Source organism: Tetrao urogallus (assembly GCF_951394365.1).
Source record: "Tetrao urogallus genome assembly, chromosome: 6".
NCBI classification, from domain to species: Eukaryota; Metazoa; Chordata; class Aves; order Galliformes; family Phasianidae; genus Tetrao; species Tetrao urogallus.
In genome coordinates this window covers 48,904,372-48,929,440 of record NC_136819.1, presented here as the reverse complement: position 1 = coordinate 48,929,440, position 25,069 = coordinate 48,904,372, and the positions used below count along the sequence as shown (strand labels likewise).

The 25,069-nt window shown below is 38.0% G+C and overlaps 1 protein-coding gene across 1 annotated transcript in view; it reads left to right on the top strand.

Annotated features, from left to right (window-relative positions):
• BEGAIN (brain enriched guanylate kinase associated) overlaps positions 1–8,428 on the top strand; it is a gene marked incomplete at both ends in the record, with an annotated part of 133,938 nt that extends 125,510 nt beyond the window's left edge. Inside the window, 3 exons of the mRNA XM_079537903.1 lie at positions 178–285; positions 3,807–3,890; positions 7,055–8,428. Coding sequence (XP_079394029.1) covers positions 178–285; positions 3,807–3,890; positions 7,055–8,428 — 1,566 coding nt within the window. The remainder of the gene's footprint in view (positions 1–177; positions 286–3,806; positions 3,891–7,054) is intronic.
• Between the last annotated feature and the right edge of the window lie 16,641 nt (positions 8,429–25,069).

Genomic DNA, 25,069 nt, shown 5'->3' with positions numbered 1-25,069 from the left:
AGCTAAAGCGTTCCATGGTGCTGCTTAGTGTGAGATTAACAGAACATAGCAAAAAAGTAGAAATAAAGATGTATTGATCTGTTGCACTTTTCCTTAAGTTTGAGAATGAGATCAAGGTTTGAGTGTTTGAAATATTTAACAGTGGAAAAAATACTGACTACTCCATTTTCTACACAGGGTCAACATTACGAAGAAGAAAAGCGGGCTTTGAGCCATGAAATAATTGCACTTAATAATCACTTAATTGAGGCCAAGGTGACAATAGATAAGTTGTCAGAAGACAATGTAAGTATTTAATTATGAATATATCTTGAGACTATGCTCACTAATAAATTACGCTACACACTTCCTATGCAATTATAGGAATTTCTTATTGCTTACATTAAATGTAACTGCCACCTCTATAGTTAAAATCCTTATCTGATGCTCCTGCCATTTTGTAATTCTGACTGTTCTCTGGTTACAGAAACTTCACTGATTATTTTTCCCTTGTCTAACCTAAAACTGATGAGAAATTTATTCCAAGAATAAATTAGTTTACCATAGGTTCCAATATAGCAGACTGGTAGAAGTATCTTCAGACATAAAGTGTGGACGTGTCTTCATCGCAGATTCTTCACAAAGCCTGTAGGCACAGGATAGAATCCTCCATTTCCCACAGTTTCTGTGATCTTTTAGTCTTTGCTCATTGATATGGAATGCCCAGAATAAGCGAGCTCTACGATTCATAGGTAGGACTGATGCAGCCTGGTTACTCAGATCGCCAGGTTTTCCCCAGCTATGGTTCACACTTTCCCTTTCTCTGTGTGAAATTAAATAGGGAATATATTTTGTGATTATCATCTTGCATCTCATTAAAGATTACAGGAACCATGCATGTGTTCTGCAATTGGCAACAAAACTCATGAAAATCCTTCCATGACCAAACCTAACAAAGTCAGTAAAGAAACATTTAGTTCATTATTTTGTCATTCTTAGACACTCAGTAAAAAAAAAAAAAAAAAAAAAGAAAGAAAGAAAACCAGAAAAATCACCTACAGAAGATGTTTTTGTTATTGCTCATTCTTCAACATACTACATACTCTCTTCCCATATGTCGTATGAAATTCCTAATCATAGCAGAAGGCATCTGATCCCATTAATTGTTGATGTGAATTATGATAAATTCATTAACCGCTTTCCAGGTGGAAACAGAGTTCACAGTCTGATCTCCTTTTACAGAAACTGTGTTGGAACAGCCATTGCTTCATAACTCTAATATCTATAGCTAAGTGAACCTGATAAATGCAATGGGCTAACTTTAGGTTCAAGAAGCACGAATTTAAGTCTGGACTAATTCCAGCTGAAATCAGTAGAGTTATTTCAAATTTGGAAATGGAAAGAAAAAAAAATGGAAAGATGGAAAGAATGGAAAGAAAAATGGAAAGAAACAGGGAAGCTTTCCCAATATCTATTAATGCATTTACTATTACTTCATGAAGTCAGACTTATGTCTACATTTGAAGAATTTTCAATATTGATAGTTTTTAAAAGGTAGCTCAGACTGATCCAGAATAGAGTGTACTCTTCCTCAAAGACAGAATTACTGTGAAACACAGTGATTATTATTTTACAGCCCAGGAACATAAAAAAAACCAGTACTACTTCTTCACAATTCATCTCAATTCACAGCAAAAAATTCTGCCCTTCGATATGCAGCATCATTAATGAAAATAAAATTCCAGTGTTCAAAATAAAGAACTACAAAACAGTCATTTAAAATCATGCAAGAATAGACTGTGCCAAAGTGAATACTCCATTCTGAGGAGAACATGCATTTTTCTTGCCAATATTTCTTCCTCCTCCAGCTTCCTCCAACCATATTTCCCCCTGTCCCTTTGATGGACATGTAAAATTATACTTTTTGATGCAAAAATATATTTTGGATCATGAAAAACCTTTTGGAATTTAGTGTTGATTACTGTTCTAGATGCCATAGATGTGGCTCATCACCACCTAGGTAAATAGGCATAAAGTCACTCCAGCCACACAGCATGTCACTGCATACTGAGAACACAGTACTGAGAACTGGTTGGATGTGGCACATCCAACTAGTAAGAAATTTTTTGTAGTAATTTTTGAAGTAGCTAAAAATAGAATCAGAAATGCTTTTCGTACTCCATGGCAACCACTTCACAGAAACAGAGCCTTGCTGCTTTCAAAGAAAGGATTCAATTCTGGAATGACTTCATTATCGCGTGGAGGACTTGTCTATGCTATACATTGTACAGCAAAACTGTATGTGCTTAATGTGCCTGTAACACATCAGAACCAAGCACACATGCAACAGATTTTGCTTCCAAATTAAATTCTTGGATTCCTAGTATTTGCATCTGTTTTCAGGAATAAAGATAGCGTGTACCAACATGAAATGTAAGACTTACATAAATGAAATCTATCTCCTCTGTAAATTTAAGGCAGAAAACATCATGTACAGAGCTCACACAGACACAGATGCACAGACACCTATATAAAAGTATCTAAGGACCCTTAAAGAAAAAGGTATAATCAACTAATGATCACAGATAAAGTACTTTTACTGGCCACATGCCTCATGGACTCCCAGCAACACCTTGTTGAACACCTTATTACAGAATACCTTTAAACAGAGGGAATTTCCACTTTTCCTTTTAACAGAAACCTATCAGTTTTTACAGAAACAAGTGGAACGGTAAAACTCTGCATGTGTCGATATAAGATTAGCAGCAGAAGAAACTCAAATAATTTCAATATTCAACATTTTTCCCTTACAAATCTCTTCTTGTTTTCACAGATTAATAATAGCGGCCGAAGTGGTCAATGTTTTTTCGTTTGTCTAATTGCCACACATGAAGTCGATTTGGAAGTCAGCTTAGCTTTTAATGGCACCTTGAGCAAAAGCAACATTTAATTCTTACCTACAAGGACCCAAAGATAATGGTTGAAGGATGCAGTTACAATCATATATCTTAAACTAAATTAACATGAAAAATGAGCTGAGGGCACATCTCTGTACAGAATTTTCCCATTAAACAGGCTGTGGGAACCATTCAATACAAATTAGTTCGAGCATCATGTTTAAATTCTCTTTTTCTCTTTCTGAAATTCTCACGATAGTTTCTGACCCAATAAAAAAATAATGTTCTGTAGCACAGTATGTTTGTAGTGAAATTTAAGTCATATTCTAGAAGATAAGTGGAGAGCCAAGAACCAGCAAGAAAATTTCATGAGGAGACAAAGGATATTTAAAACAAAAAAAAACCAAAAAAAACAAAAAAGCAGTATGTATGAATATGAATTTCTCCCACAGTCTCTTAAGACTTTTTCAGCAGTTTTTCTAAAGTAGTATCTCAGTGCTGATCTGCATAACACTCAGTAAAAATCATCTGCTCTTCAATTTTCTTTCTGCTTAAAATATTATGTTTATTTTCACCCTCGTAGTTCCATGCATGTTAAAAGTACAAAGCCAAGATCCTAATGGTAAGCATTCATCTTCTGAAATGCAGGTAACTGCTGCATAGCTACAGTGTTTAATTTTTGGTAATTTATCAACCCTCACAGAGCAAAGAAACAAACTTCTCAACATCACACAAGAAATACAGAATCTTAATGTGTTTAGAAGTTGAAGTATGCTCCAAACTTCCCCAGAGTCCAACTCTGAAACATTTATCAGGCATGGGTGAAAGCCACAAGTTTGCAAACTTGAAAAAAAAAAAAAAAAAAAAAAAAAGGCTATTTTTTTTCTTTTTTTTTTTTCCTATTTTGTGTGTGTGTGTGTGTTTCTCCAGGAGCTCTATAGGAAGGACTGCAATTTGGCTGCTCAATTGCTCCAGTGCAGCAAGAATTACGAGAGGGCACATAAACTTTCTGAGGTAATGTGACTAAACCTGATGAATATTTGAAGAAATAAATATTGTATGGAAAAGTGGCTGTTTTATCACTTCCAGAATTTGTTTGCCCCTTAGGCTTTGATTTATTTCTCTTTTTTTTTTTTTTTTTTCACCCTTTAAGCAGCCCTGGGGGTTTTGTGCACCTGCTGCTATTCTGTGTAGCTGGGGAGGTGCTGACAAAATCAGTCAGTAATGGAACTTGAAGATACTCTCTGCTATCCAATACAATGCTTCTCTGCTGAACGTGTTAAATAGTAAAGGCTTTCACAAAACCAAAGTGGTGAGAAATCTAGGCTGCAAAATATTGGGGTTTGTGGAAGGAGTGGGGACATAATAGGATACAATCAATTTTCTTCGTCAAGTTATTTTCCAGTCCAGTTAATTCTAAACCTGAATCTTAAAACAGACTGGCAAACATCTTTTCTAAAGCAACCATAGCACTGCTAATTGAATTCCAAGGTATAAACTTTAATCAATATTCTTGACTTCCAAGGAAACTGACATGAGAAAGAGACTCCTTAAAGGGGAGGCAAATGTGTCAATCAACAAGGCAGTCTTTGGAGATGCAGGATCCTCCTCAAAGCAATAACACCTTCCTCATGTATATTGGTTTGTTGAAGGTCACAGAGGAAAAACCTTCCCTTGATCACTCTCATCAGGTAACTCATCCCCAAGAACGGCCCCTTTTGTGCAATTCTGTGACAGAATAATGCAAAACCAAATGTCGGCCATTTCTAAGCCACTAGACTGAATAACTAGACAAATCTGACAAGGACTGATCAACATTCTTTCATCACATGGACAATGATGTCCTCTATCTGAAGCAAAGCTTCCAAATTTACCAATATTCCGATCCCATTCTTTTTCCTAATGGCTGACTTCATTTAACATTTCATATCTAGGAGTCATCATTACATTACTCATACCAAAAGCCTCCTACCTGTTAGAAAGAATTAGGATCACAAAGGTATTTAGCAGCTCTCTCACAGAGAGCCATCACAAACTGGAATCTCCCCACAATTTCACAGACTATTATACACTTAATGAAATGGGCAGTCTTCACTCTCAACTCAGAGTATTTATCAATATACTGAGTGTAAACATTGTCACAGTCAATAAATTCCTCACAAGCACAAATATTGCCACAAAAAGTGTTGCATGTTACCAAGAAACCTGAACTACTGAACAAAATATTAATGACAGCAATATAGTTTTTGTATTTCCAGCTTCCACTGCAGTAAGAAAAATATTATTTATTTTAATAATTTTCCAAATATAAATAATGTATACAAAATAGACCAAATAGTTGTGTTAAAGGAAACTAAATATTAGCTGCCATGTACAGCAATTTCACATTAAATGAACTATATTTCTTCTCCTCGCTTTCATGGCTATTTACAGCAGCCTTATTTATTTACTGTTTATTCAATCTTTTTTGCATCTGTACTTACTATGACTAATATTTCTGTTTGCCAGCAGATTGGCAATCTTATACTCTTTATTTCCAGTGGAAGATGTATGAGCTAATTATCAACATAATGATTAATCCAATATATCATAGAAAAAAACACTCATCCTACTCCGCAGTAACAAGAATGTCATTTCACAATATATCATATTCCGAATACACTGAATTTGGGGCATTAAAATATCTTCAAGCATTTAGTTAAAATAGAAACCCCATACCTTATACAATGTGAGATCACTAGAAGTGGTAGACAACTTGAATTCTTCTTGCCTAAAGAGATGCGCAGAGGGCAACCATCTCAATATTTTTAGGGCTGTCTCCTCTAAAGAAACAAAGTTAAGGAGTGTGTTTGAAAGTTGTGGCTAAAAGTGTAACCCCTGGTTATTTGGTAAAGAGAAACTTGATTTCTACATAAAAGAAAAGGTTAGATCTGAGAAGATTCCAATCAACAATTCAGGGGCTATTTTCTTAAGTAGCATAAACCAATATAGATATTGAAGTAGCTAACCCAAAAAGTTACTAACCCAGATACAAACTTAGCCCAAACATGAGCTCCGTGGACATTCAGCAAGAAGAACTGTGTCAGCTGTTGTGCAGCACTCTTTATGAAGGATCAGCGGTGGAGATTTTAAATGAGCAAGGCCAAGTATATATATATATGTATGTATGTGTATATATATGCCTGTATTACATTTAAATATTTATAATTTAAATATTACATTATTATTGTACACAGCCTGTACAATGCTTGGCTGTGTAGGATTTACCTGCTGGGTTTTTTGAGATACAAAAGTGTATCTCAAATCACTACAAAGTGTTCTGTCCCAGAACATTTCCTCAGAAATGGTCAGTCTTTGATGCACAGCAGATTTGTTGAATAATTTTGAGTCATTCGCCAAAGGAGTCATAGTGCATCTTTGGGTCATAGCTCTTATTTTAGCTGGTGTAGTAAGAAACCCAAAAAGAAGCCAACAGCAGCTCTGGCAGAGGAGGTTTATAAGGTTTGTCGATCTGACAAGTAGTGGTCCAATTGCTGGGACAAGGTAGCTGTTCATTTGCTTCTTTTCCCAGCACAGAAACACTCTTGTCATAGCAAGAAGTACCATTGCTTTCAGTGAAACCAACTTTCTTATCTCTTCAAATAACATCACTTATAAAATGTGACACCGAAGGGCAGGAGCCAATTTGGCAGTGGGCTGGAGGCAAGAGGAGCACAAAGAAGGCCATAAGAACAAAATATATATAATCTCTTCTTTTTTCGTCATCTCAGCAGAGAGCTCCACACCCCATCTTCAAATCACACACATTGACAGACTGTCTGGAAAGTGTTGCTGTAGGCTCTAATTCCCTACATGCCTTTTTAAGGTGGTTGTTTACTATGTTGTTTAGATTGTTTTGATCCAGCTAGAATTAATTTGGAAGGAATCATCTCAGTTTCATAAGAGAAGCAGATAAACACTTCTAAATGCTAAGTAAATAAATGAAATTCATCTGATTACATTTGTTTTCAGAAATGCACAGAGACTGTGGCCTTCACATTAGTCAAAGAACCATATCTGGTGAGCTACATAATATCATAAACTGCACTCATATGTCAATGCTGCATAAACCCAAACAGATACCAGTACTGATATGCATCCTTTTCTCCTATCCCCTCTGCTATCTCTTTATGTTACAGTTGCCATCTGACTTTCAGGAAAGAGTCAGCATCCATCTGGAAAAACATGGGTGCAGCCTTTCTGTCCCCTTGTGCCGCACATCTTATGCTGATACCATACCCACCTGTGTCATCGCCAAAGTACTGGAGAAACCAGATCCAAACAGCTTGTCTTCACACTTGTCAAGCCCCTCTACAAGGGATCTCAATTTTCAGGACTCTGCTGGAAAACTCGGGCAGAGGCCTCAGTACAAGTCAGACATCTACTGCAGCGACACCGCTCTGTACTGCCCCGAGGAGAGGAGGAGGGAGAGGAGACCGAGTGTGGACACACAAGTGAAAGACGTGGGGTTCCTGCGGTCCCAGAACTCTACAGACAGTACTGTTGAAGAAGATGGCTTCCATTCCAGCTTCTCTCACGAAGCCTTCCCAGAGTACATTACCTCTTTGCCAACCTCCAGCTCCTATTCTAGCTTCAGCGTCACATCTGAAGAGAAGGAGAACGCCCAAGCCAACACAATGACAGCCTCCCAGCAAGCAATCTACATGAGCAACCGAGATGAACTGTTCGAAAGAAAGTCACCTGCAGGTTACGAGCATCAGGGAAGCCCAAGGTTTGCCAAGTCAAAACCTGCACAGCACATGGAGCTTGCTGATGACAATGAGAACTCCCCCACGTTTACTCGGACTCTGCCTCCTTATGCAAACGAACCTTTTCATTTCTCAGCCATAACACCACAGCAGGCTTTAGCAAATCAAAAAATGAGGAATGAGTGCAGGAGCACCAACCTTTCAGAAGAAGACTTACCTGGGCGATGGAGGCAGTTGAGTGTGGAGGACATTGGTGCATACTCTTACAGGAACACTGGCAGGCTATCACCCTGCAGCTTTTCAGAGCAGTATTACAGCAGCCCTATGAAAACAGGAGACAGTCGAACAAGTCCCATCTATGCTAGTTACAAAGCAGATAGCTGCTCAGAGGGAGATGATATCTGCCAAAGCAGGCTTGTGGATTCTTGCTTCCTGAGAACAGACAGTGGCCTGAACATTGACATCAGCACTAGCTGTAAACAGGACAAGCTGCCCACTTACAAAACAAAAGAATTAAGAGACCAAAAAAATGAAAGGATCACTGTCCAGTTATGCAGTAGCAAAAACATCGAAAATAGCCCGGTGTTGAAAAGAGAATATGTGGACGTGAGCCCCAACAGCTCTGCAGAGTCCCTCAATCACAGTTCGATAGAGGCTTCAGAAATCCACCAGTCTTCCATGGAGCAAGGAAGCCATTCGAGTATTCACAGCAAACAGCAGCAGTTTCAGCGGACTGGGAGTACTGGTTTGAGCCGGAAGGACAGCCTTACAAAAGCACAACTATATGGAACCCTTCTGAATTAGGCATCTTCCAGAACTGCAATAAGACCACAAGCAAAGGAAAGCAAAACACGTTTGATACTTCTTGTGAGCGTAAGGTTTAAGAAATGGATTATAAAATATATATTCATAATGGTACTATATGTTTGAAATGAAATCTCTCCAAAAATGTTATACAGCACTTTTCACTTAACATCCTTTCCACATGGGAGACCGTTCCCTCCCCTCTTTTATAAACCTGAAATATTTTTATAAACAAAATGGTATTTATTAGACTATCCTAAGATATTTGAGCAGAATTCTTTTCCCTTCAAGCAAGTTTCTTATTTATTTTTGTGCATGAGGCCATCTGTGCCTAAACTCCTGGAGGAAAAGGGTAAAATCATGATGATGGAAGTGAAAAAAAAAAAAAAGAAATCAATCCACCTGATAAAATACCATAAACTTCATGTGAAAAAAAAAAAGCAAAACTGAAAAGAATGGTGAATTTGAAAAAGTATATTTTTTAAAAAGAATGGAATTGTATCTTAAATTATTTCATACAAATGTATTTATGAGTGACTAATGTATGCACAAAGTGATACCAATATTTTGTTCTTTTAATCCACTGTGTTTCTGCTTTCCTATTTTTCCTTGTATACTACCTCAAAAGTAATTGAGGGTTTCTTTGTCACGTTTTCTGTAGGCTTGCATTTATATTGTCTAAAATGCATGCAGTGTCATAATTAATACTGTATTTTGCATTACTTAATAAAAGACACCAGTGGAGATATTTTGTTGGGTTCTTTATCCTTTGTTAAAACATACCCTGGACAACAGTGTGTTCTGGATATTAACAGTCCAGTAAACGTTGATGAAAAAAGCTCCTACTTACGTTGCTCTCCAAAGGATCTTTCTAAACCACAGAGCAGTGGTTCTCAGCCTTTAGCTCCTGGAATTGTAAGGACTGCTTCTCATCAGCCTTGGAAGGTAAACAAAACAAACCAGTTGTCAATAGCTTTAAATTCACTGGGAAAGGCTCTCCATATTCTAAAGAAACTTGAAAACTGTGTAAAAGTTGTGACAAAAGTTGTGACTAAACCTCCTCCTATATTATGTATGTAGTTGGCACAACTCTTCAGGTCTTTAGAACTGTTATTTTCCACAATTGTCCTTTTTCATACATATTTCAAACACAGACATTTTTCTAAGATTTAAGTAAAGTCTGACCTTCTGCAGCCCATTAGCAATTTCAACCTCAACACTGAGAAGCCATACTTCTACCTGTAGTTTTTGTGTTCCCTCCACAGTTTCCTGTTCCTCATCATTCCATCACTAGGGAGCGTACAACTTAAGCAGTCACAGAAGGGAGAGAATAAAAGAGGAAAGAAAAACAGAAAGAGGGAAGGAAAAATCCTGTGGACTTCTTTTATGGCTTCAGTGCAGCTGCCTGGTAAGAGGCAGAATACAGCAGTAAATGCTAAATCATTCCTATAAGTCATATTCATTAAACATGTATCCTGTACTTGAAATATTGACTCTGACAGGTACTGGTGTGGAGAAGGATCTTACATAGTGCAATATGTGGTAGTAAATCAGTAAAATCACTGTGGAAATCTGAAAATCTAGTACCTATAAAGCTAAAATGATGTTATCATTCATTATATATTAGGAAAAAAAAAAACCCTCTGTTCTCTACCAATTCTCTGAATATTGCCACTTGTCAAGTTACTATGAACCAGGACACTAAAACTGCTCAATTTTACATAAAAGTCTTAACTCACGAAGACGGAGTTTCAATTCATTTGGCATCAATATTTCCCACTGTTTCACATACAGTTACTTCACGTTCTTCATGAGTAACATAAAAACGTGACCACTATTTATACACGCAAGTACATTCTGTGCTATTTGGAAGATCAGGCACTAAGTTCTTACAGTTCCTCAGAGACCTGTACCACTGCTGAGGAGAACAATGGTAGTTAATAATATCACACTGGTAAGCCACAACAGAAGGTTGAAGTCAGGCTTATTTCTGTAAGAAAGCTATTATGCACCTTGCTCTTTTATGCCCTCACACAGCTTGGGGCAGGTTGCACCACACATAAAGCCACTGAAATCAATAGGGAAAAATATATAGAGCACCATATTATTTCCCAAATACCAACTATTTCTACGGTAGAATCTGACCTGCACTAAATAGAAAATGAAGATCCAGAGAATCTGCTACCTCCCCTTCAAAACATTCAATGTTGACTCACTCAGGTTCCTAAAATTTAGGCAGTCTAAGGCAAGATATTCATTTCTTTGGTCAATGAATATAAGGATCTGTACGCAAGGGTGAAAATTAACTTTTATCTCACCTTAAAAATATATAAGCTATGGAAAAATAAATCCTGATATTTATGAACAGAATCACACTATCAGACTGATCCTTCCTATAATATAATTCATCATCTGATATTAAACTGCTATTTTGTTAAATGTACAAAACTTTTTCTAGGTATTACAGATCTGATTATTTAATATGCTGTTATGCTATCTTCTGTTGCAGTTTCAAAGCCTGTTTCTACGCTTCACTTCATTCTCTTTCTCAGATTATGTGGATTAATATGCAAATTCAAAGCAGACTTTTCAGCCAATTAGTACAGAGTTTTTCTTATAAAATAGCCTAAAACCCTTTAACATTTTTACAGTACAGAACAATCTGCAACCCTGGAATGAATTTCAATCGAAGGGATCAAAATAGCTAGTTACCCAACTTTAATGCACTGATTATTTTAAAAACTCCTTTAAATCAGAACAACTGACAAAAAAAGTCAGCTTGCATATTTTCTATGAACACAAGAGAAAAAAATAAAAAATGAAATAATTTTTCTCAGATTTACTGGTTTGAAAATGGTTAATTTTGTGTTGTTTTTTTTTTTCTCTACCCAAGAAATTTTCAAAGATTATATTAAAGGATTCTGTCTTTATTTTGGTACATTCTGCTTTGATTTCTTGAGACAACTACAGAGACCAGAGGTGGGAGGCTAGGAAGGTACAAAGCATTTCACAAGCAATTTCAATTTCCTGTATGGAATGCTTTAATTCTATGCCTACTTTCAATTTTCACATTGAGAGCGAGTCATTCAAAAATCCTGTCATGGAGCCGATTACAGGAATATATAGTCAGAGATATTTAAGACTGGCTACTTGGATTTCTGTATGTGTTCTCTCCAAACAAAGTTCTTCCCTCACATGGTTCCCTGTGGCTTTAGAATGGCTCTTCTAGCACCAGACAAAATCTCAAGCATGGATTTAAAAATCACTGAAGATTTAGGAGCCTAACTCTGGTTAAGAACAGAAGAGATGGGAGAGCAAATCAATTATGTCTTGTTCAGAAGGACTTGTACTTTCTTCCAAGTGGAATGGACATGATTAAAGCAGTGTTTTCAAAGAACTTACATTCTATAGGACTTTTATGATGAAAAGCAACATCCAAAACATTGTTCTCAGAACACCTTACTTCCATTTCTCATTTAAGCAAGTCTAGTCTGATGAACTCGATACTGCTCTGACTGTAACTCCAAAAAAAACAAAACAACTGATCTTCATTTAAAGAAAAGAAAAATCCCCGATTCCTGCGGATGAGAATTTGCCTCAAAATAGCTTGTCCAAAGGATATAAAAGTCTGATTTTCTCTCAAGCATTATAAAACTGCTAAAGTATCTCCATGTTACATCAAAACCTCACTTTTAACAGTGATGACAAAGCATTCAAATTCTATATGCAGGGCTTGTAGTTATCCAGAACAGGATTTTTTCTTTGTTCAATTATTACATTTGCCATGAGTAAAAGCAGAGAAGGTGAGGAAAATAAGTGGCAACTACTCAACAGTGCAGTGAAGCAGAAGATATGAAACATCATTTTAATGACAGCAATGTGATACCAAAGAGTACACGACACAGGACACTGCTCACAGAAACACAACAGAGGTTGAAAGATCAGAGTGAGGAATAGCAAATCACATCACAAAAACAGATAAGAATTCAAAAGAGGGAAATAGGGTACAGTTCACTAGGAAACAATGTTATATAAGTGTTATGAAATCACAAGGCGCAAATGCATTTTTTAAGATGTGAGAATATTTTTCTCACTCCAAATTAAGGTTAAAATGAATCAAATTCTCAATAAATGTGAATCACAAATATCTCTTCCTTTTAAACTTTTTAGAACCCTATAAATAGCTGCATTTTTAATGTTTAAATCATGGCAAACCCCAAAATACGTAGTTTTCAATTCAACAGTTTCTAAATTCTACTCCCAAACTAGAAAATGTATCATGTTAATCTTTTCCCCTTCCAGCACTTTTAATTAAAAAGAATTTCCACTCAAAAATCTGTCACGGGACATGATTATACAGCTGCTAAAATTGATTTCTTCTTCTTTAATTTTAATGTACTAATTTACATCCTTTGGACTTTCTTATAGAATTATTCTTCCCCACTCACATTTACAACCTTGTAATTCTTACAGACCATTATGATATCTCTCCTTAAATACTGCTTAAATTGTGTAGGTGTAGTCCAGTCATTTTTCTTTGGAAGACACTCCATTCAGATCTCTAATTCATTTAAATTCTTTTCAAGAAGCATCCTTTTCAGTTTTCTACAACTGGAGTGTTTTAATATGAACACTGAGCTGGGTCAAACATTGGATTCAAACCCAGTGAACAAAGAAAGAAAGAAGAGAAATATGCAGATCAGAGTGACTGGATCTTTTTTCCCAGGGCTGATATTCTCAATAACAACAGGTAGTTGGACAGAAATTTTCTCACCAAAATAAAATTTATTTTCACATGGCCAAAATGCAAGTTTGCATTTTGATGAAGAGTGAGTCTGGCCATGTTTCTAGAGTAGAACCTTGTTTCCTGAAAATCAGTGCATTGAAAAGAAAGGATTTCTCCTATACTTCCCTTTTGTGACTAAGATAGTTTTTCAGCACTTGCACAGAAGCATGCTGGATGATCCTAAAGAGCATTGGGTTTGCTTATGATAGACTTGAGTCGTGTGGAATCTGTTTTTATTCTCCTTCTTTCATTCTTCTCAATCCTGGCAGGATTGAGAAACTATTTTCAGCAATACTCACTTCAATTTGTGTGTTTTCAAGCTTTATATGGTTTCAATTGCAGGTTTGTCAGACTCCAGTATCCCTCTTACAGTCAACAGATCTGAAGTGCCTTAGTACCAAATTTTCTGCACCTGTGAGTCATAGAATCATAGAATCACCAAGGTTGGAAAAGACCTAAAAGATCATCCAGTCCAACTGTTCACCTATTCCCAATAGCTCCCACTAAACCATGTCCCTCAACACAACATCCAGCCTTTCCTTGAACACCCTCAGGCTCGGTGACTCCACCACCTCCCTTGGCAGTCCATTCCAGTGCCTGACCACCCTATCTGGAAAGTAATACTTCCTAATGTCCAGCCTGAATCTCCCCTGCCGTAGCTTGAATAGCTGTGACAGTCACCTATCACAGTTTAATTTTCAACCTTAAAATTCTAAGTCAATTTTTAGGAAAGGGCTAAGGTACTTTCAAATGTGCCCAGGATCTACCAGTTTTCAACATAAGCACTAACTCCTGGTGACCATGAGCTAGGCAGGATGATCTGCTTAGATTAAATCTTGGCATGATCCTGTTTACATGGTGTTATATCAATGTTATCAGGAGAAATTCATTGTTGTCTCAGTTTTTCTTCCATAACTTTTTTAAAAAGTCTCATTGTTATTAAACAACTTTAGCAATTTCATCATTCTTAATACCATGCCACTCATTCCTCTACTGTTGTTTTCTCTTTGTATTTTCCATGACTACATTGGAAAAGCTGTTCTTAGTTACAGTTTTTTTGTCCAGCTGAAGCTAAAAAGAATAACTTAATTTTTCATGCAATTAAAGATTTGATAATTGTGCAGTGGCTGCCCTTCAACTGAGGATCAATCTTACCCTTCTTGAGAGGATATTTCATTATCTGTAGACCCATTATTTGCCATGAGAATTTGCCTAAATATGAGCCATATACTATAATCCTTCACAAACTAGTTAAGTGTACGTATGCTGTCCCTAGTGGATAGCTACTAATCATTTTCATGCCAGACTTTACTATTGGAAATACAAAGATGTTGAGTTTTAAATGCACAAGCAGCTGAAATTTTATCGCACCAGATCTGCTTGAGCACCAGCTTGGTGTTTAAGGCACCAGTCATCACCATGAAGGGCTTAACTTTGTACTGCCATACAGGCTTTGGAAAGTTGCTGTTTGGAGCATCCTGAGATTTCTCTTCCATGAGTTTCTGCTTCACCAACCTTGCAGAGAAGTGCACTCTACGTTCTGCTAGATACGAACTTCTCCAGGATGCATATGGACCCCCATCCTACTTCTGTGAGGAGTTACAATGTCCCTCTGGCCTCCAAGAGGAGAGAGCATTTCTGCAGACAATTATTACAACCCAGAGTACAGAGAATGTCTTTATCTGAAAAGGGCAAAACTGCAGATACAAAATGCAATTGCTGGAAAAGATCCCTGATGGGAGTTAAATACCTTCTCAGCAGCATGCTCAGCACAGACATATATGCACTAATATTCTAACTAAGATTCTTCAGAGAAATTCTTATTTTTGAAGTCAGCTCTAATGAATTCGTATTTAAATTTATCCACCCATCTAGACTTTTCCTTTGTAATTTATGAATCAGAGCAGATACACACATGAGCTGCAGAGCCACAGCAATATTTATTATACAGAGCTGAGCAATGACAGCTCTGTGATTTAGAAGTGAAACAGCAGCAAGTCTCAGATTAATTAAAGTTGTAATATCAAACCCAGTCAACATCCGTTCCCATTCCAGTTCTATATATGTGACATTCTAAACCAGATTAGGAGGAATAAAAGTATTTTCAGCACATATGTGTTATGAATTTCAGCAGGTTCCCACTGAAGCCCTCACTTAATTCAGCTCCTAAAGTAGAAAGCCTCTCAGTCTGGGCACCAGCTGTGTAACACAGCACAATGAGGAAGCCATGCACTGGACAAGCAGACAGCAAGTGGCCCCTCACTATGAGGACCTTACTTTGCCACTGACCTGGTGAGATGGGAACAAGTAGGCAGGAGCTATTTAATATTAGATGACGGTAAGGATCTTGGTCTAATTTATGGTATTTATGTTATAACTTGGGAAATAACAAATGAAAGTTTAATTTCTCCACCCTGTACTTAGCACAAGAACTGAATCATAGTTTTCTGATTCAAGCTCACTTAGCTGTGCTTTCAGAATCCACAATAGTCTGAAGGTGAGGAAGATGAGACCTAAAACTGCAAGAAGTTAAATGCAGAACTGAATCTGAACATCAAAAAAATGCTGTCAGACTTACCATTCACAACATATAAGACGTTCCCACAGTCCTTAGGGTATATTATGAAAAAATCCCGAAGAAAAAAGTTGCAGACTATTTTCTTTCATTCTCATTTTTGTTTTTTTGCCCCTCTCCCTTTAAAGAAAAGATAATGTGTCATATAGCGATATGGGAATTTTTTTGCTAGAACTGCCAGGACTGCCTACAACAATTTGACTTGTGTTGGTGCGGATAAACAATCCAGAGACTAAATTACTTCAACAGAAGTGCACTTGTTACTCAAGAAGAAAAGATCTGAATGAAAAAAGCATTAGTAAACACCTCATTACTGAGATCTCAGAGCCCAGGAAGCCAAGATGGGGAAACACAGCAAATCCAGTGAAGTCACACTTTGCAAGCAAGCTGAACACATATTCTATTTGAAATAGATTTAGACGGTCTTTTATTTTTCTTTCAAAACCTATTGATGATGAAGATGAAATGCACTTTTTGGCACTCCAGACAGCACCAATTAAACATGATTTCTTGCTTGAGCTCCTCATAATTCCACTTGTCTCTCACTTCTAAGCCAATTCTGTTTTGAGCTTTACATTTCTGTTTTGTTCAGAGAGAAAACATTGCTCCCACTCAAACAACCTAACTTCAAATTCATAAAAATACACAATTCTCAATCCCTACCAAAAAAGTTATTGCCCAACTCTTGTGCATCATTTATTTAAAGTTATTTAGTTAGAAAAAATTTTTCTTTTTATATTGTAAGCCTATGAAGGGTGGATTGTCTATTATTTGGTTATACAGTACTTGACACATAGTCTGTTGACTGTAATTGCATAGGCTATGCATATTGCTTTATCTGCACACTTTATCAAATGTTTTCTTACCCTTAGCTTTTTATCCTTTTGGATATGAAATCTGAAATGCTCTATTCATAGGCCAGTCCTTACGCTATGGTACCTTGCCCCAGGCCCGTGCGTACCTCACATATTGGTCGAAGTTCAGACAGTTCACGTTATCTCTGCCAAGATCAAGAGTGAATATGGCAGATTTTCAGCCAGAGCTCCCAGAGCCAGAGGGCATGGCATTGCATTTGGACAGCTCTCCAGTGTCTGTAGAAAATGCATTGCCGTTGGCCATCCCTTTCTCTTCCTGGTTGTTTCTCCTAGAAAACTCCTACACACTGAAACAATGCGTTAGTGGAGCAAATGTGTCAGCATATACTACTGAACTAGATTATCTTAATGATCTTATCCAACCTTAATGAGTCTATGAGTCAGAAATTACTAGAGAGTTGCTGGGTCCCACCTCAAGTTTCTACAGGTACTGTACTGTACGCATCATGTTTGTTAGCATTCTCCAGCTTATACATACTTGCTGGTAAGCCAAAGTTGTTTATCAATCCACACAAGAGATCTATTAAAAAAAAAAAACACCTCTCCTGTCACAAACAACCTTGATACATCTGTACCTTCTTCCGTTAGTGCCATCCAAAGGAGCTAAACATCAATACTAATGGATTGCTTTGAATCTTTTAACACTGAGTATCACTTCACAGTCTTTACAAAAAATGGATTGTCCTAGAAAAAAAAAATAAAAAGAGGGAGGCTTCAAGGAGGTAGGGCTGTGCAGTTTGTTGGAGTGGTGCAGCTGTTACCAAGGCCAGAAGGAAACACTCATCATCTGAGAAGGACGTTCCAGAGACACCCCACTTACTGCAGAGCAGTGGCAAAGCACTTTGTTCTGCAGATGGCCAATTTGTGAGGGTCTTGAGGCAGCCCCAAGAGTGCAGTACTGCTGGCAGACAGCAACAAGAAAAGTCTCTTTCCCAGTAGCACATCTGAGGCTGTTGGCTGTTCCATTTTGATGGCATTTATACTGTACAAATCTAGGATAATTCCCTTAAGGCTCTCAGTTGCCACACAGATACTGCAGCACTTTCATACTCCATACAGCAACAATTGTTTTTATTATCAGTTTTAAAGTCACTGTAGGCTGTCTGGGCAGGTTTTGATGTATCATACTGCAAGGAGCTGCCCAGCTTTGTATATCGCAAAAAGTGCTCCTTGAAGGAAAAAATGTAAAAAAATATAGCAGGAGCACAAGAGAGAAAAATGGATGTTTACATTCAATATCTTGGAGTATACAATCCTAATCACTGTATGATAACAAATAACACAACAGTGAGATACATCCAAAGGACAAGGAAGAAAACAGCAGCCAAACCTGGGGAGCCACATCCTCAGGCTGTACACTATGGTTAGATTTACTGCTGAACTTGCTGCCTGTTGTCCAGACAATAGAGACCCAAAAGGAGGAGAGATGATCAGATCTGAATTACTAGAAATATTCAGTTCTGAATTTCTCCACAAGCTCATAGGGAAACCCTGCAAAAATTGCTGAGTCTTCTTCTGTTGTAGCTCCGCACTTGTGGAGTGGACATGGAGGCTGCAGCTGCTTGGAAGCATAGAACAAAGGTGAAAAGGCACATAGCATAACTTCAATTACCTCTCTACATTTTTCCTAATTAATGGTGCTGTCAGAATCACGTTTTTCTCTCTTGTGCTGGATGAGTTAATCAATTTTCCTCTGCTCCAGCCCTACAACGGTAAGGCAGGACTTTCCCACTGCATTCAAATGTTATCATTTTGACATTCATCAGCATTTCTTCTCCTCTCTGTGCACTAGTGAAACTTTTGGCATAGTTTATTTATAGCACATTCATTTCATGCCTCTAGCCATCCTAGGGACATCTCACACACCAAATCTTATAAAGGTTTGAGGCTCACTTTAAACCTACTGGTGATTCACAGACCGCACTGACTGTGGAGCATCACATTTAACTGCTTTACACATCTGAATCACATTAGAATTATTCAGGAACTTAGACAAATAAGAATACAAACTGAAGATGAACTACCCATCTTGATTCTTGTCAGCACAAGCCTCCAGAAGCTACAGCAACCTGCTCTGAATTCTATTTAACAAATGAATTTCTATTTGACTGCTGTAATACATTGTTTGCCTAGAAAACTAGCAGAGATTTTTGCTGGGCTGATCATTTATCTTTGCGTGTATATCTACATCCTGATTACAAGGAAGATATTTTCTACCATAATGCATGCTAACTTACATGTATTATTACTCATTATGACAATTCTCTTACTATTAGAAACTTCATATTAATAATCCAGATGAGTCTCAGCCCCCTAGCAAGAGAATTTGATGTGAAACCTGAGAAATAGATCAGCTGTATTATAAAAGCTAGAGATACATTTTTTGGCCTCCTGGAGTCTACTGATTATTTTTCTCTTCATAATAAGGGTGCCAGGCAACCTGTTTGCTCTAAATTTTTTATGTATTGCACTGACGAGTACAAATCCTATCCTGAAAATATTACTGAAAGACACAAGTCCATAGCAGCTTGCTGCCCTTCCTCAAAAAATGCATTTTCCTGTTCCCCAGCATTTTTGCCAAAGGACAGTTTTGTCACAGGCTTGGATGTGCCAAGATCAGCCTCTCAGCCTCTCTGAAGAGATGCTGCTAGTAAATACCTCACAGACTGTACTCACCTTGGGGCCCTCACACTGCATTACCACTGGGGATTACCACACTGCATTACCACTGCCACCAAGACTGAGCTCTGCAAGTGCACGTGAGCATGTGCTAAATGTTTAACCCAGGCATTTGCACATCCTTTTAAACCATCCACTGTCGAATCCTCCAAAGCCCTGTAGGAGCAATTTCTAGAGTACAGCTTGAGAACTCCTGTACAAATACAGCAGAGAGACTTTTAATTATGAATATCTTTCACCTGCTGGCTAGAAGCTGCCTCCCCTGCAGCAGTCTTTACCTGCAGGAGAATGCAAGTGGATGCCCAGCACCCAAAGATGTTTGTTCAACATCTTCATCAATGACCTTGATGAGGGGATAATGGCCACCCTCAGCAAGTTTGCCGATGATACGTAGTTGGGAGGATTGGCTGACACGCCCGAAGGCTGTGTTGCCATTCTGCAAGACCTGGATAGGCTGGAGAGCTGGGCAGAAAAAAACCAGATGAGGTTTAACAAAAGCAAGTGTAGAGTCTTGCATCTGGGGAGGAATAATTCCATGCACCAGTACAGGTTGGGGGATGACCTGCTGGAGGGGAGCTCTGCGGAAAGGGACCTGGGTGTCCTGGTGGATGACAGGTTGGCCATGAGCCAGCAGTGTGCCCTTGTAGCCAAAAAGGCCAGTGGCTTACTGGGGTGCATTAAAAAGAGCGTGTCCAGCAGGTCGAGGGAGGTGATCCTCCCCCTCTACTCTGCCCTGGTGAGGCCTCATCTGGAGTACTGCGTCCAGTTCTGGGCTCCCCAGTACAAAAAAGACAAGGATCTCTTGGAAAGAGTGCAGCGGAGGGCCGCAAAGATGGTGAAGGGCCTGGAGCATCTCTCCTATGAGGAAAGGCTGAGTGAACTGGGTCTGTTCAGCCTTGAGAAGAGAAGACTGAGAGGGGACCTGATCCAGGTCTATAAATATCTAAGGTGTGGGGGGCAGAATGGCGAGGCCAGACTGTTTTCAGTGGTGAGTGGAGACAGGACAAGGGGAAACGGCTGGAAACTGCAGCATAGGAAGTTCCACACAAACGTGCGCAAGAACTTCTTTACAGTGAGGGTGACGGAGCACTGGAACAGGCTGCCCAGGGAGGTGGTGGAGTCTCCTTCTCTGGAGATGTTCAAGACCTGCCTGGATGCCTACCTGTGCGACCTGCTGTAGGGAACCTGCTTTGGCAGGGGGGTTGGACTCGATGATCTCTGGAGGTCCCTTCCAATCCCTACAATTCTGTGATTCTGTGAAAAACATCAGCTCTTCTGGAGAAAAACTCATTACTGCTGCATCGCATCTTCCAGCCCTATCTAGTTCCCCCTTATCTCTGCAGGGCTCTGCAGATGGCAAAGAACCAGGGACAATGCATTGCTCAGACAGAGCTAATTCTGCTCACAGAGAACATCCCTCTGACACACAGCCCTCAAGCTCAAGGGACCTGACATGAAATCCCACATCTGGGGCTCTCTTAAGAAATTGGAAAGTGAAGTGGCAAATGCTTTTTGCACTTCTCACCCTGATGCCTTCTCCTCTGAAGTGGTCCTCTACAAATAAAACTTCATATTACACTATGACAAGTGTAATAAAAAATAGTACAAGATTTTTACCTTTAGCGTGTTACAAGAAGAAAACCTCAGGCTACCACGAACATCCTAGATTTATCAAAGGGTCAAAGGGATATTGAAGAAAACAGGCTTTATCCTCTCACCGGTTGCACACATCATAACACCAGAAGATGATTGTAAATAGCTGCCTGAACAAAAAGGCTGTTCTGAAGACTAGTTTCTGGAAAACTCAGCATTACACCTGGAGGAAGAGCAAAAAAATTGTTTCATATATGCCTTTTTTCACAAATCATTCTATTATTTGTCTGATGACAAATGGCACTCAAAACAGACAAATGATGCCTCTTCTGTTGATACAAACATAGTAACTCCCCAGACACAGCTGCTGTTCAGCATGTTTCTAGGGGCCAGAAGAAATGACAGCTGAAGTTGTTCAACATCAGGGGTCTTAGTGTTCTTTCCAGGAATGGTAAGAGTGCTCTACATACATACAATAACATGACACTCCTTTTTCTTAGGAGCCATCACAGACTGACAAGCAGAGAATAATTAGAAACAGACAAAAAAAAAAAAAAAAAAAAAAAAAAAAAACTAACAATAACAACAACAAAAAAAGACATTTAAAACAATTCTTGGGATAAGTGGGAGAAGTCATATTTAAAAGCAAAAAGAAAAGATCTATATAACTGTTGGGCCTGCACCACGACGTTATGTGGAAGCGTTTATTGGAATTTCTCTTGAGTCATCTCCAACTGACAGCAACATCAGCATGGATTGGACTGAGCCCCATACGAACGTAAAAATAAATCTCCCAGATAATGTAGTAACACTTCAAATGTACTTAATTGCCTTGAATTTTTCTCAGGGAGATTTAGAGTAGTACTTGCTCAAAGGGGAATGATTGCGGAATTTGAAACGTAAGCATTTAGAGAGCAAATTAATGTCTAATTATGAGTGCTAAAAATAAAAACAGAGCTATTAATTTCAGTAGCAAATGATGAGCCCTTATGTTATAAAGAAAAATAACAGCACCCTAGAAAATATTTGAAGAGACCATTGATATTTTTTGCCATAATTTGCTGAAATTACTGCCAAATTTTTCCTCTGACAAGTTCTCTTATGAAATTGTTTTACATTGTCTCATACAGTTCCTACCTTCAATGAAGATCTCAGGTTCAGAAATAACTAATGCAAAGCTAATGGGAATCTATTAAACTAAAGGAATTTGGTGAATAGCTGTGTTGAGAAAAGCCTTCTAGCTTGAATAAAGACACTATTATCGGGTTTTGGTGCACCATATCATTTCTCACAAAGGTCTCCCTTGACAGACACCTCAGTAAAAAGCATTTTAAAATATATCACAAAGGTTAGCATTCTGGAGACTTTGAGACTGCAGTTCCTGAGGCAATTTTTCAACATCCCTTAAAAAATACTGAAAAAGGGATGGTAGTGAAAACGAAGTCATCCTGCTGCCACCCGTTATTCATACCATTGTCTTACAGCTCTCCCCTGTACCAAGGTCCAAAACAACCAAAACACCCATACAGGCACAAGAAAGCAGGATTTTTCATTAGGTGGAATACCAGTTCAGAAGGATACTTTGCCTGTTGAGTATTTCCATGAGCACATGTAAACCTGATGACAGAAATTTTGTGCTAGAGTTCCATAAGAACTGGTCAAAATGCAAGCAATTAGGCCAAGAATTACATTGAGTTGTGTTTTAATCTTGTTAAAAAGAACACATCTGCAGTTGTTCTACTGACATTTAATCAATTTGAACCAAAGAGAATGTGCACCTTAATGTAAGCAATTCTAAAAGTAAGAGGAGAAACTGCTGATTCCCTCAGAGAGACCTTGTCAGGCTTCTCAATCCTATACTTTGCTTTCTCTGAAGGGCATTCAGAATGCACCAAACAGCAAAAATCCCTGAGGATACATAATTAATGTGGTACTTCAGCTGGTATGTTCAATAAACAAGGAAAGTATTCTATACATCATTAAGAAAATAGATTATTAAAAATTGAACTCTGAAGTAGAGAGGTACAAATGTAAATTACATTAGAAGCTTGAATCCCAGGAGCATTGCTTTTAATAATGATACAATGCATGCCTCTGTTCCCTTCCCCATAAAGCCCTCAAAATGCCAATTACCCATGGCAGCACGCAGCTTTGAGTGCATTCAGCAACTCATTTGACACTGAAGCAGCCAAGACTAGACTGCAGTAGCAGTGACAGTTTACCTTCTGAAAACTAAAATGCTGCAGAGCTGTCCTAAAGAAAAAGCCCCAAACCTATGACAAATTTACATTGTATGTAGGTGCAGTGTGGGCCAAAGGAAAATTCTGCTTTGACTAGTGTCAAACTCTCTTGTCGTCTCCCTTTTCTCTTATACTATATTTCACCTGATAATATCACCCATTCTCCAAGCATTCTTCTTTTCCCTTTGATCTCATATTACTCTTCGAAAGCTTTCAGACTGTTGTTCTCACTGTGTGCTGTTGCCTGTTCCTCCTGCTCCAGGTGTGCATCTCTGAAATCAAGGCACAAGCTCTGTTTGAGCACTATGTAAAAGCGTTGCAGAATTGAGTCAGTTTATAGGATTTAGGGGACTCAATGTTAACCTTTTCAAACAATCAGTGGAATACAAATGGTATCAGATTAAAAAAAAAAAAAAAAAAAAAGATTTCTATATATTTTCAAATCTGTGCATACTATGCATCCTACAGAGCATTTGCAGTGATTCATCTCTTTTTACATTAGGATGTGATTCACTTGACTGACATTTCGTTTCTGAGATGTCCAAAAGGGAGAAAGAATCAAAAGTGAACAGAGCTTGAGATCAGTACTAGTGATCAGCACAGAGATGGCCTTTCCTTTCATACTGTAGTAGGAACCCTATGTCTTTTTCCCTCACTGCTATTTATATTCCAGGAAAAAAAAAAAAAAAAAAAAAAAAAAAAAAAAAAAAAAAAACCACCTAAAAATTCTCTCATACAATCCTGTTAAATCAGGAAATTAAAAGGATGATTTTTTTTCTTTTTCTTTTTCTTTTTTTTTTTTTTTTTTTAAAGTAAATATCTGTGGATGAGTTTAGGGGTATGGAATATGATTAAGATTAGACTTTCTCTTCAGTTTTTTTTCCCCAGATTCAAACCTTATCAAAATATATTAAAGATTTGAGGCTGTAGCAAGAAAAAAAATTAATCTCTGTCATACCTGAAGTTCACAGACTGCACGCTTCATATTAATGGCATAAAGAGTACCTTCGTTTTTTGTACTCACAGCAGTACATGATTTGAAATGGTTATTGCCTTTCAAGTAATTGCATACATTGAAACAAATAGCAAAGATTAGCAACTTAACCATCCAAATTGCAAATTAGCTGGATGGGACTACCAGATCTTTTATCTTTACTTCTAAGAAATTATCTTTGTGAACAGGAAAGATTAACAAACCGAGGAAAGGAAAAGAATCAAAATAACCCATTTCTGATATAAGGCATGAAATTTTTTACCTAATATCCAAGTTGGATCATTCCTCATGCCCTTTGAAGTAGACTGGCTCTGCAATTTACTTATTTCACAAAAGAGAAAGGTAACAAAGGAGGTGGTTATGCAGTGAAACGTGAAAAACAACATAGTTCATAGGTGAAAATAAATCCAAATGATATTGCAAAGTGATTTTTCACTGCTTGTTTTCAGAAGAGTAGTAGCAACCTGAACACACAAAAATTGACTTTTTGATGCAACAAGGTCTGCACCAGGGACGGTATGATTACACACACATTACACAAATTACTTTTCTAAGGACAGACTTCAAACAATTCACTGGTAGAAATCCTACTCAGAAGTAGAAGCATTACCTGAGCTTCACAGTCTGATGAGAACTGGAGACAAATATATCTAACCTGAAGCTGTCTGGACTGTCACTTCAGGCACTTCCAACCACGGTGAACATCAACCTTCTCCAAAGAACTACTTCAAGAATTTTTAGATTGATTTTAAGAGGCAATTACACAAAAATGAGAAAATACAGCAATGAGTATATTTGGGTGAAGCTTTATAATTTGTAAAACATAAAAATGAACAAATTATCTGGCAGACCTCTAAGTAAGCCTGTGGAGAATGACACACATCCAGGGACTGGCAGGG